At 49.7% G+C, this 13,369-nt stretch overlaps 1 protein-coding gene across 1 annotated transcript; it reads right to left on the bottom strand.

Moving 5' to 3' along the window:
- Positions 1-536: 536 nt before the first annotated feature.
- On the bottom strand, positions 537-13,170 carry LOC105107067 (carbohydrate sulfotransferase 6). The gene is made up of 4 exons (XM_031458049.2): positions 12,334-13,170; positions 11,912-12,209; positions 3,426-3,501; positions 537-2,443 (listed from the first exon to the last, which is right to left on the bottom strand). Exon 4 carries the CDS (start codon positions 2,425-2,427, stop codon positions 1,243-1,245), a length of 1,185 nt encoding a protein of 394 aa, XP_031313909.2. The 5' UTR covers positions 2,428-2,443; positions 3,426-3,501; positions 11,912-12,209; positions 12,334-13,170; the 3' UTR covers positions 537-1,242.
- Positions 13,171-13,369: the final 199 nt, after the last annotated feature.

Genomic DNA, 13,369 nt, shown 5'->3' with positions numbered 1-13,369 from the left:
GTGCTCTCCTCCTGGGCCTGGCCCATAAGGACCAAGGGAAGACAACCACTCCAGAGCCTTTTTCCTTCCAAGCTCCTGGCAAGCTTTATGTAGTTACATTCTTCCTGTGACCTGCCCTCCCAACACTGATCTTGCTGCCAACCTCATGCTCTGCCACATACTCTGCCTGGCTTGCTGCCCAAGCCTCCCCAGCCTTCTCTCCCTCCTCCTCTCTTCCTCACTGCCTCCCTCCAGGCTTATCCAGGAGGCTCCCTAGATTCTGCACTCTGGACACAGAGCTCATCACTTCTCATATCTCACCCCACAGCTGTGGCCCCAGCCAGGGCTGCTTGCTCATCCCTTAGGGAAATAGGATGGGAAAATCTGACCCTTCTTTGCCCCGGAAACAGGTCTCTGCAAGCCTGATTCACTCTCTCCTCCCTGCTGTAGCCCCAGAGCAAACCTCCCTTCTCCCTTTATCCTTCTTATCGTGTGGCATTGGACAAGTCCCTTCACTTTTGAGTTTTGTCAAATTTTACAGGCTGTAAACGCTAATCTGTATCATACAGGTTAATTATGTTTATTTCTGTAGGTAGGAACTTTCCCGTCAGGACAAATCAAAGATTCACCTTATCTAGGCAGGTGATAGGGGAGTTTGGGCTCCTGGGAGATTGGGGCAGAGAGAGTAAGAGGAAACCACAACACACCTTGTCTGATTTCTTGCTAAAGATACAGGAAAATATAAACGCATTGGCTTTAGCGGCTTGTGGTGCCAGGGGCCTGGGGTTGGGGAGGGGGTAGGCGCGCAGGGAGGCATCCGGGGTGTGTGTGGGCGGAGATGTACTAACTTCGGGTCCAGCTCACCACAGTGCCCCTTCACTCCAGGCAAGGCTGGCACACCCTTCTCAGCTGCAGAATGAGGCATCCAGAGGAAGAAGAGACTCAAGGGGAAAGAAAGTGCTGGTGTAGGAGCCAAGTCGGCTGAACTTATTCCCTGTGCCCAGGGGAAGTGGGGGCACGAGATCGCTTTACATGTAGAGTGTGCCAGATGGGAACCCAGCTCCTAAAGAGTACTCAAAGGAAAACCAAGAAGTGGGGAGCAAGAAACATAGTTTGGGGACTCGGTCCTCCTACTCCGGAATGGTGGGGGGCTCCCAACTCACGGCCCCTCCTGTAGAAGCCAGCGCCCCGTGTGCCCCGGCTCCCTCCCCACACCACGCAAGTCTCCTGGAAGCGCCAGCCACAGCTGGGGGCTTCCTTCCGCTACGGGTGCTCAGCGGTAGTGGATGATGCCCAGCTGAAGCTGCTCGGGCCGCGGGGCAGCACCAGGTCCAGGGTGAGGTCTCGTTGCTCGTTCTCGGAGAATACCGGCCGGTAGCCCAGCAGCTGCAGCGCGCCCGCACACAGCTCCTGTACGCGGCGGATCTTGGTAAAGGGCAGCGCGTGGCGCCAAGCCTGCGAGACGTTGAGCGCGTCCCTAGACGTGGTTTTGAAGGCCTCGCGGCGCGCGCCGGGCCCGACCCCGTGCGTGATGTTGTGGATCCAGGCTTCGAGCTGCGGCGTGAGGCTCAGGCCGGCAAAAGCATAGAGCGCTCGGATCTCCGGCAGCGGCGCCCGCGCCAGGTCCTCGAAGCGCACCAGGCGGTAGCGGCCGCGCAGGGAGGGAGGGGGCTTGCGCGTGGCAGCCTCGGCGATGCGCACATGGCTGCGGCACACCTCGCGCACCACGCGCAGGTCCGGGTCGGCCTCCACCCACTTGCCGTTGGTGCCCAGCACGATGCCGTTGTCGCGCGCCAGCGCCTTGGCGGTCTGCTCGCGGGAGCGCAGCACCGCCCGCGGATCGCGCACCAGGTGCACAATGCGCAGGTTGAGCGCCGGGTCGCTGAGCAGCGGGTAGAGCACCTGCAGGTTGAAGAAGCGCACCTCCTTGAGCACCACGTGGCTGTAGGAGCGGCAGGCCTCCTGGGCCAGGCCAAAGGGCCGCCGCGAGCACAGTGGCTTACACACCGCCTCGCTGCTGATGGCGCCGCGCGGGAAGGCGCTGCAGGCAGGCGGCGAGCACAGCGCGCGGCTCTCCGCCCACTGAAAGAGGTCCGACAGGTTGCGTCGCCACGGTAGGTAGGCATCGAAAACGTCCATGTCGCACAGGAAGACGGAGCGCACCAGGTCGCGTACGGCCATGTGCAGCGCCACCGCGCTGCCCTGCGACAGGGCGGACCACACGTGCCACGCGGGCTCCATCAGATAGAAGACATCGGGGTGCTGGCTGAAGAGCTGGCCCACGAAGGACGAGCCTGAGCGCCATGAGGACAGCACCAGCACGTGAACCCGCTCCTCGCCTCCCGCCGGGGACGGTGACCTGGGCCGGGAGACCAGGAAGAGCAGGAGGCCAGTCTGCGCCAGCAGGAGCGCGGTCACCGCCGTGCCGGAGACGCGCCGCAGCCACATGCCGCCGGCCCGGGTCCTACAAGTGGGGGCGAGAACGCAGCGGTCAGGACCGCGATCCGCTCCCCAGTCCCACACCCCAATTCCTGCCCGGTCCTGACAGCGAGCAGCCCTGGGACTTGATCACCCAACCTGTCGTTGCTTCCTCAGGCCACAGCCACCTCAGTTGGGGGCTCACCCAGGAAAAGTGACGTTAAGCCATAAGCCATTATCTCTAGTTTTTGCAGAGCAAAAGGCCAGTTTCACAATACTTTAGGCAATGTTTCTTTTTCCTTTTCTTTCTCTTCTCACCCTGCTTTTTCTTTCTGTCGGGAGTGGGGCGAAATCTCTCTCTCCCTCTCTTCATCCATCCTCCCAACTCCATAACGGAGGCACTGGGGATTGGACCCAGTTCCTTGTGCACACCGAGCATGTGCTCTACCACAGAGCTATACCCTCTCATCCTCAGGGAAATATATTTAAAACAGAATTCCCACCTTTCACTTAAAAATTCCTTTTAGGGGAACAATTTTGTGTTGTTTTGCTAAACAGCCTGATGGGCGATTTGGCTCCCGCAGGGTCCTGGATCCGCCACTTATTAGCCTATGAACTTGGACCAAACGCTTTGCCTCTCTGTGACTCAGTGTGCCCATCTGTAAAAAGGTGGATTAATTCTGGTACTGGAGTATTGGGATGAACATGGGGGTGGGGGGAGGTGGGACACTTGGTAGCTCTCATACCCAAAACCCTGCACTTTCTACATAGTGTGCTTCTGCATTGTTTGACTTAAAAAAAAAAACCAAGCAGATACAACATTAGTTATTAAAAGGAAACAATAGACAAAGAACAACTTGCTCTCACCCATGAAGAGTGAAGGGCTGCAGGATGCACAGATTCCAGAGGGAGGCTCTCCTGGATTCGTGTTAGTTTGCAGAAGAAATCAGTTAAAGGAAAGGTAGGATGGAGCGAGACAAGGAAGAGATGAGGGCAGCCAGGCCCCTTCCCATGCTGAGGTTACTCACTGCTGTCCAGGGCTGCTGGGAGAGCTGCCCACCTGGATCACAAATCCATGGGAGATGTCTGGAGGTTTTTCACCACCTGAGAAAGCAGGAGGGAGGCTGGGTCAAAGTCCTACAGGGGAAGAGCCCTACACACTTGGGAGCCAAGCTGCCCTGGCCCTGGCTGGAGCTGGGCCCAGGCCAGTGGCTCCATACATTTTACTACATGGGAGTGAACTGACGGTATCTCCTGCTGGGTACAGAGAGAGGGGCTGGCTTGGAGTCTCTCTGATGCCACTTAGGAGCTATGAGACCTTAGTCAAATGACTTCCCCAAGGCTCAATTTCCTTCTCTGTAAAATGGGAACTATAAAGTTTAACCTCATAGGGTTCTTGTGAGGACTACTGCTGCAAAGGGCTTGGTAAAGTTCCAAGGGGCCCCATGTTAGTTACTGTTACTGTTGTAGCATTCAGCTGTGTCTGAAGAGGAGGAACCATGGGAGGTCTCCATCTACATAAGATGCCTGAGGTCACCTATGATTGGAATCCCAGCATCTCCTATGCCCCCTGTAGCTTCCAATCACCCCTGGGTCCTTTAGTGGATCTTAAGAGTGTCCCATAGGGGACTGAAAGGAATACCGAGCCCAGTTCCCATATCCTGAGGTCCCAGAATTTTCTCCTCTTTGCACTGTTGGTCCTGCAATGATCTTAAGGATAAGCTGCTTTGGAAGGGAAGGGCCTGGAAGTTTCCTCTTTCCTTTCACAGCATTTGCTCCCCACCAACCCCCTTCCCTGTCCACGTCACCCCTGAGGGAAGTCAGTGGCATCTAAACTGTGAGCAGAGCCCATCTCTGCTCCCTCCTCTTAAGAGGAGGCTGCAGACAAGGGCAGATGAGGCCAACAGCTCTGCCACCTGCTGAGTCCAGAACTGCCTCCTGGGGTCCCACACCCACACCTGCATCCCCTGGGGGACAAAGACAGCAGCCCCCCATCTGCTGTGCACACGTTAACCTGCTCTCCTCGGGGATGTGCTTCCCCTGAGAACAGAGTGCAGGAAAATAAGGAAACTCTAACTCCTATTTGCTGACATAAATTACCTCAAGTGCTAGATGTTTTAGCTCAACAGCCTTGGAGGTGGGTATTATGATCTCAATTTTTTAGACGAAGGACCCATAGCTTGGAGAGACAGCAGGGAAGCTGGGACTCCAACCCAGGACTTCTATTTCTAAGTTCCTGGCACTTTCTGATTGTAGGCTGCTGGCCTCTCCCACCCTGGGAGATCCCTGCAGAATACAGGACCCTGATGCTTGGGCCCAAACACAGCTGCCCTGGCCAGCCCTGCCCTCCCCTGGGTAAGGAGGATCTTGACATCCTGCACTCCAGGGAAGCCAGAGGTATTCTTAAGTGACACACAATACAGGAACTATTATCTGACCCCATAATTGGAACTCAAGACTTGGAAGGGGATCGAAACATCCTACCCACACCGGGTGTCCAGAGAAGTCCAGGTCCCAGCTGGGGGTTTTCTGATAAGGTGCCTTATGTTCAGCGCACCCACAAACCGTCCCAGGGTTCAAAGTCAGGAAGAACATGTCAGGGAGGCATCTTAATGTGTACTTTATCTTCATGATTGAATTATATTTTCCCTAAATCCTTAGGAGGTAGAAATTATCCTTGTCTTTTTAAAATGATGCATTGGGTGCAAAGACACAAATACACAGCTGGTAAGGGGAAGGGAAGGGATTGAAATCCAAGTCCCAGACTCCCAGTGTAGGGCTCTGCAGTGAGTCCCATTCCTAAGTCTTTGCTTAATGAAGGCCCCAACAGAAGGGCTGCCTTCCTCCCCTATGAATTGTTTCCTTTTTAATTTTTGGAAAAGGTGTTACATAGAGGTGGCACAAAATTCTAAAGGTACAGGTGAGGGCATCGTGGGCTCATGATTTGTGCAAATTGGAAAAGGGGCCCCATATTCCAGCAGACACAGCCCACACCAGCGTGCAAGGGCCACTCAGTCAAAAGGAAATGACATCCTCTGTTCCCTATGACTTCCCCAGGCCCACCTCGGAGGCAGCCCTGCTTCCAATTTCCACCAAGTCTTTGATGGTGATGTTGATGAGAATGGTGATGATTAAAATAATCATATATTTCAGGGGAGATGGGTGGGAGTAAAGTGCAAGAGGCCATAGAAGAAATAGAAAGTTCCTCCTTCTACCCTGATAACCGGAACAACCTTACAGAGTTGTCTTTCTCAAGTCACTGAAGATGTTTTGTCACAAAGTCTTTCTAAAATTTACTTTTATCAACATAATACACACAGCTTGAATAAGCATAAGGTATCCCCAGAAATTTATACAAGACAGTGACCATATTAGTTTCCCTTCGGATGGGAGTGAAATAACTGGGAAAAGATATTTCATGTAAGTCCTTTTTTGTATTTTTTGAATTTTGGCCCATATGAACATATTACCTGTTTTAAAATAACTAAAGTAATTTAAAATGTACATCATTTAAAAAGTCAAATTGTTATCATGAGTCATTTTCTTGCTCCAGAATGCTACTTTACAAGAGGTAATTGCTTTCAAGTTTATTAGCTGTTACTTCTTTTTTTTTTTTTTTAAGGCGTAAATTGTGACTAGTATAATTTATGGCCTTTTCTAGTGACTGATTATAATGAAAGACAAAGATTTATTTTTTTTACACACCCTCATGCACACACACACAGAAAGAGAAATACATACACACTTTTAAAATAAGTTTTGGTTAAGTCAGTATTCAAAATGTACACTATATGATTTCATAAAACAGCTCACAGCTAAAGAACATAAAGCACTACAAGGGTACATTACTTTTTTTGTACACCCTTTATTTTCCTCAGAGTTAAACTGCCTTAGAGATTACACTTGTAATAGAAGGGCTGAAAGATAAAACTAAGGAAATGGAGAAAGTAGAACAACAACAACAAAAGGATAAGTGATGGATAAAATATAGAAAACAGAGAAAAGATGGGAAAGCAAAAGGACCAATTCAGGAGGGCCAATGTCCCCAGGGTCCCTAACATGGTAGAGCTGACAATCTAGTTGGGGATGTTAAAGATATACCCATGAGATGGTCAAGGGATCAGATGGTGGTCTAAGTGAGCGGCTCAGACATCAAGTAAGTACCACAAGTACTGCAGGAAGGCCATGCTAGTCCTAACATGCATACTTCCTTCCTGGATCCTGGCAAAATCCCCCACCAGGCCATCCTCCAATCCATATTGCACAGAGCCACCAGCACTGCCTATACCCCACATGGGATCCTGCCGTTCTCCTACTCAGCAACTTTCGGCTTTCCAACCTAACTTCCCATTTCCCAGGCAGCATAGGTATGCTTCAGATGACCTGGAGTCATGACTATTCCTTGAGCAAGCGCCATGCTCCCTGACCCCTCCACTGTGAGTACCCACCCCAGACTCCCACCAGGAGCCATCTCAGCATCTCTGAAGACACCTCTCTCATCTGTGCCTCTCTCCAGGCACACACTGCTCTGCCTTGCATGACACTTTGCCTCCCCTTCTTGCCTGTGAGCAACTTGAGGGTTGGGATGCTGGTTTTTCTGCAAGGGAGTGTCTGTTCTCTGGCATCTAGTTTGGGGCTCAGCTATTTGTGTTCACTCAGAACATGCTCCCCCTTCTTTTGATAATAGCCTCTAGATTTTTTTCTTTGAGGAACCACCCCTCACCCACATAAAGTGTGTGTGGTTTGGATAGGGCTGACCCACCACACCTGGGTTCATCTATGCAGTCCACATTGCTGTTCCCCTGCCACAGCGACCAGCTTGGGAGTGGACATCAGTCCCAAGTTCAATGCCAGGATTTTTGCAGTTTGAAGGGAAGAGGAAAAACACCTGATATAAAGCCAACACAGGAGAGAAATGAACAGAGAAAGAAAGACTGGGAGTCTGTAAGCAACCTGCCAGCATCAGATCCAGCTGTGCAAATTTCACCCATGCACTTCTCAGTTGGGGAAAATACTCCATTTTCTCTGAAGCCAGCATGAGCTGAGTTTCTGTCTCTTGAATCTAAGAGCTCCGATTAGTGGGTGCCCTTGATGGGATAAGGTGAGGGCAGAACTGTAAGGGAGCAGGGGCAGAGCTTCTAGGGGCTGGTCACACTCTGTTTCTTGGTAGGGTTGCTGATTACAAGAGCATGTTCCTTGTGAAAAGTCATCAAGCTGTACTTTTATGTGATCTGTGCTCTTTTCTGTATGTATGTTTTATTTTAATAAACAGTTAAGAATTGTGACTGAAAAAGACAGTAAGTGTCATGTCAAGGATTGTCCCAAAGACTGAGTGAGTAGATGATATTAAAAAATATTGGCTGAATTGATATCAGATACTCTGTGAATCAAATCCAAAGGGAGTGATTCCCCACTTGTCCCATATTTCTTTCTGCTGAGCACCTTAAAGTTACAATAGCTGCTAACCATCCCTATTTCTTGGCCTAAGAGACATAAGAAGGCGCTATAGTGCTACCTGATGCGCAGATGGGAAAACTGAGCTATGGGGCAGGGGATGGTCTGCCATGGGAGAGGGGGGCAGGGGGACCCCAGGGATCCAGCTCTCTGGGCAGCACTCCCTTGTGGCCCCGCTCTGCCTGCCCTTCACTCAGCAGCTCCTCCTGTCACCAGCCTCTCCCAGCCCTGGCTTAGAATCTAAGGGAGTGAAAGGTAACACCTGGTACAAATCCCTGGCTAAGATTTCTCTCAGTTTGGCGTCAGCTGGAGGCTGTCCCTGTTCAGAAATCCCAAAGGCTAGAGACAACAGACTCTGGATGAGGGCTTGTGGACTCTAGGCATCAAAGGTCACCCCTGGAGGTAAACTAGCTCTAATGGAGCCCAGGGCATCTGCTATCGAGAAGGCTGACAAGAAGGGCAAGAAAGAGGAGGAGGGAAAGAGAAAAGGAAAAACAAGAGAAAGGGGGGAAAGTAGCAAGGGAGTCAAGGGGAGAGAGAGGAGGAAGAGGACAAGTGTTCATGGTGGCGTGGGAAATGGGGAACACCAGTAAACACCGCCTGTTGAGAGCTTCCTATACGCCAAGCCTTCCCTCCCATCTTCTGATTAAATCAGGATGGCCTCACAACAACCCTATGAAGTGGACTTGATGCTCATCCCTATTTCACAGATGAGGAAACTAAGGCTTAGAAAGATTTAGGAATTTGCCTAAAGGACCCATACAGCTGAGTCAGAATTTGAACCCTAACTGTTGAACTTATAGTACTTAACTACATGATGTCAGCTGGACAAGACACAAGTAACAAAACATACAATTGTACTAAAAATACATGAGTAATAAAGGACACCATCAAGAAAGGGAAAGGACACCCACAGATGGGAGAAAATATTTGGAAATCATATATATAGCAAGAGACTTGTACCTAGAATATATAAAGAGCTCTTACAATTCAACAGTAAAAGATAAATAACGCTATCTAAAAATGAGCCAAAGATTTGAGTGGCTATTTCTCCAAACAAGACTTACATACGGTCTATAAGTGCATGAAAAGAGACGTGACACTTTTAGTCATTAGGGAAATGCAAATCAAAACTACAATAAGATACCACTTCCCATCCACTAGGATGGCTATACTAAAAAAGACAGGTAATAGCAAGTGTCAGTGAGAATGTGGTGAAATTGGAACCCTCAGGTGCTGCTGGCGGGAATGTAAAGTAGTGCAGTTGCTGTGGAAAACAGGTTGTCCCTCAAATAAACCTAGAGTTACTATGTGATCCAACAATTCCACTCTAAAATACCATAAATCCAAGAGAACTAAAAACATATGTCCACAAAAAAACTTGTTCGTGAACTTTCACAGCAGCATTATTCCTAATAGCACCAAAGTGGAAACATCCCTAATATCCATCAATTGATGAATGAATAAACAAAATGAGGTATATCCATAGAACTGAATATTATCTGGCAATAAAAAAAAAATACTGACACGTGCTACAACATAGGTGAAACTCGAGGTGATTAATGCACAAGATTGAATCTACTGTAAGCCCAAGAATTGTACATTTTAAAAGGGTGAACTTTAAAATATGTGAATTATATCTCAATAAATCTGTTATTTTAAAAAAACACACAAATATGTATAGAAAGAAATCCAGAAGGATGCGTGCTGAATATCCAGTGGTTATCTTTCTATGGCCAGATTACAGGTAATTTTTTTTTCTTGCTAGTGCTTTACTGCATTTTCTGGCTGGCCTACAATCGACTTTTATTACTTTGTCAGTCATAAATTATCAGTTCTATTTCAATGGTTAAAGAAGGTATGGGTGGAGTTTGCCTGCTTCAGCTTTCATTGCAGGGAGAGAGGTGCCTGCAAGCCATCTCCCAGATGGCCTGAGTATCCAAATGGTCAGAGGAGAGGGGCATGGGATGGAGAACTACCTGAGGGGTTTGTCAAGGCCCCAAGCCCCTTGGGGCTTTGAACTGGGCCACGCTGTGGTAGGAGATATGTCTGGCCCTAAGCTCTGGACACATCTGCCGTCTCTCTGCTGGCCCAGATAGGCAGCTGCATGGCATCAGCCAGAGGCAGGGAAGCTAGAGTCGCCCAGCCCAGATACTGCTGGAGGAAACAGATCTGCCTACAGGAAGCTATTGGGAAATGAAATCAAATTAGTCTGGGAAAGGAGCCTCAAGTTTCCTTGGCTCAGAGCCACCCCGGGGGCATTTCAGAGCAGATGAGCAGATATCAACATATAAAACCTTTTCCCTGGCTCTGAGCTTTTGGGATCCTCGAAGTGCACTTTACACAACACCTAATGTCCGAGACTCCCACCTCTTTTCTGCAGTAGCACGTGCAGGGAATGGGGGTAAGGGATGCATGTTCTGCACATTCCTCTGAGTTCCCCCAGGTGTGGACTGAGCCCTCTTATACAGGGATAATCTGGAATGGTCTCTGGTTTATTTTTTCTAACCTCTTATTTTGATTAATTTATTTTAAAAGAAAATCATTCTTACAAGTCAATGACATAAAAAGCAAAGGGAAGGGACTGTTTTAGAAGAGTACAACTCAAAACATATAACAACTAAAGACAACATGTGGACCTTGTTTGGATTCTGATTCAAACAAACCAAGTGCAAGAAGATATCCTTGAGCCAATCAGAGAAATTTTTAATATGGACTGAGTACCAGTTGATATTAAGAAATCATTGTTAATGCTATTATCATCTTATTCATGCATTTCTGTACCTAATTCCCCTTACTAGACTAGAAGCAGGACCTGCTTTTCTCTCTTATTAGAGGGAGCAGGAGTAGCACAGTAGCTCAGAGTATGAAATCCACTTGATCACTTACTGTGTGATCCTAGGCAAGTTAGTGAATCTCTCTGTGCCTGTTTTTTTTTTAAATCTATAAATAGGGGAAATAATATAACCTAACTCATTGATTTGAAGATTAAATGAATTAATATTTATAAAGGACTCAGGACAATGTCTGGCACATAGTACACTTATAAGTATTTGTTCAGGAATCTTCCAAATCCTGGATCACTACGATTCTATGTGAATTCTATGAATCCAAAGGAAACTATATTCTATGAATCCAAGGGAAAGCCTTTTCATAAGGAAAACTCAAGGATAATAGCCTAACCAGGTTCAAGGGACCCCAGCACCTTAGGAACAGAAAGTGGCAAAGCTAGGCAGGGACAACACTTACAAACAGAAGACAGTGAATAATGGCGAGAAGTATGGCTTCTAGAAGCTGGGTTGAAATCTTTCCTGTACAACCAGTGGGGTGTGCGACTTAGAGCAAGTCACTCCTAACCTCTCAGGTGCTTCAACAGACTCCTTTGTAAAGGGGGCTCTGACAGCGCCTACCGGGAATGGAAAGGAGTAACTAGAATAGCCTACCTAACCCTTAGATAGCCAAGGCTCACTGAGCAGCATGCTGTTCTTATTAGCTCTGGTACTTGGCTCACTCACTCACGGTTTAAAGTCAGCCAAGTCCTTTCTGCTCCCGAGGCCTCAGTTTTCCCACCCTCATGCCTCAAGAAGGAAGAGAAAAGAGAGTTAACATTTGCTGGGCACCTATGCTGAGGCGGAGAGAGGTCTCTGTTGTTGCCAGAGATCCCGCAGCCAGGAACAGGGCCCTCCAGACTCAGATTCAGCTGGATCTGGTTCCAAATTCACTCACCGAGCTGCTTTTCTTCCAGAGTTCCATGGAAAAAGCCCTTGGAGAGCTTTGTGGATTAAAGCCATACTCTTTGAAACTCAAGTTTGAAGAGAGAAGGGATCCCTAGCAGTGATCTCGTGCGCAGCTAAAGCCCCACTTTGGAACAAGCACTTGGGGTGGCGCTGCCTTTTTCACGTTCCAATACCACCACCACCACCACCACCACCACCCTCCGCTCTTCCCCGCACACCCGACTAGGCTGCAAGACCAACGCCTCCCCAGCTGTGCCACTGGCCCAGGCCCAAGCCGCCTAGGGTGTGGGCATCCTGCGCGGAGAGAGGACGAACCAACGTACCCCAAGCGAGGCGTCCCTGCCCGACTGGCGCGGCGGGAGGCGGACGCCTCTGTCCCCGGTCTCAGCAAAGGCTTCTGAACGTCGTCTCTTCCAAGTTCCCCTCCACAGCCTCTCTGTCTCTTCGCCAGGAGAGTCCGCAGGGGCTGATTTGTTTCGAAGGGCCCCAAGGCTATGAAGGAACACCCAGTGACACCCGGAGAGAGCTCAAAGAGGCATGGACTTGGGAAGCGGATACCAAGATATTGGAGGCACCTGGAGACCCAAGGCGGCGAGAACCTGGAAACAGGGCAGGAGTGCCCTAAAAAAAGAGGTGTGGTAAAAATGGGATGTTATGGGAGCAGTCCTGGGGCAAGAATAAGAAGCAGACTGGAGCCCTCCTGACCCGGATCCTCCATGGTGCTCGGCCCCGCGCCCCACGCTACCTGTGCGGCCGCCCGCGGCCCACGGCGCTGCTCGGCGTTGCCGGCAGGAGTGGAGCGCACACAATGAGGCGCTTTCAGACGTGGCTGTGGTCCCGGAGCCCGCGGGCGGGAGCCGGGGCGGGAGAGAAGGAAGGAAAAAGCCGGTTGGCCCCTGGCTCCCGTTACCCTGCCCACCCCCGGCCGAGGGGCCACGCCTCGGGGGAGGGGCGGCCGTCCAGGGGCGGGCCCGGGGAAGGAGGGCACAGGTGGGCCGGGGGCTGCCGCAGACGTACGGTTCGGCCAAGGATGTCAAAGGGCGCTCGCAGAATCACCTCTCATCCCACTAATTGACCAAAAAAGTGTCTCCCCTTCCAATCCCTAGAGAAAGGAGGCTACTGGGAACACAAAAGGCACTTGTGAAGGAAATAGAATTAATTTTGCCCCTCCGCGCTCTCGGTGGCATCCTCATAGCGAAATAACTTGGAATCCAAACCGCTCAAGCCCCCAGCCTCAGCCCTAAGCCAAGTGCCAGGCGAGCGCGCGGCCTCCTCTCTCAGTAGCTCAGCTGGGAGGGGCCGGGACACCAGGTGGCCCTCAGGCTCTAGGCCTGAAACTGGCTGTCCCCCTCCTCCTGTCTCCTCGCTGCTCTAGCCTCGACCCAGAGGCTCCAGCTTGATAGCAGATCTGGATAAATACAGGGTATTTTTCAATAAATAAAGATGTTATCTCCTCCTACAGGTAACAGAGTACAATCATCTGAAAAAGGTAGAAAATTCTGACCTCTTGTAATCCGTGTTGGGTTCTAAAAGAAATCTCTGCTGCTGGGAGTATAAATTAGTGCATTCCTTCCAGGATGCGGTTTGGCCAGATAAATTAAAATCCTTAAGAACGGTCATAAGCTTTCTGAATTGGTAATTTCTTTCTAGGATCTATCTTGAACAAAAAGGATTCTATGCAAGGTTAACATAAGTGTTGTTTATGATAGCAAAACAATTAGAAACAAAAGATTAAAAAGCATCAAGAATGCCAACAGTGATAACTTCTGGGGAGCGATTTA

Source organism: Camelus dromedarius, chromosome 9 (assembly GCF_036321535.1).
Source record: "Camelus dromedarius isolate mCamDro1 chromosome 9, mCamDro1.pat, whole genome shotgun sequence".
In the NCBI taxonomy this organism is placed as follows: Eukaryota; Metazoa; Chordata; class Mammalia; order Artiodactyla; family Camelidae; genus Camelus; species Camelus dromedarius.
This window is presented reverse-complemented; position numbering and strand designations above follow the sequence as displayed.

What these genes read in the sequence shown, in the direction of transcription:
- LOC105107067 (XM_031458049.2), bottom strand. Translation starts at nt 2,427, where the DNA reads ATGTGGCTGCGGCGCGTCTCCGGCACGGCGGTGACCGCGCTCCTGCTG.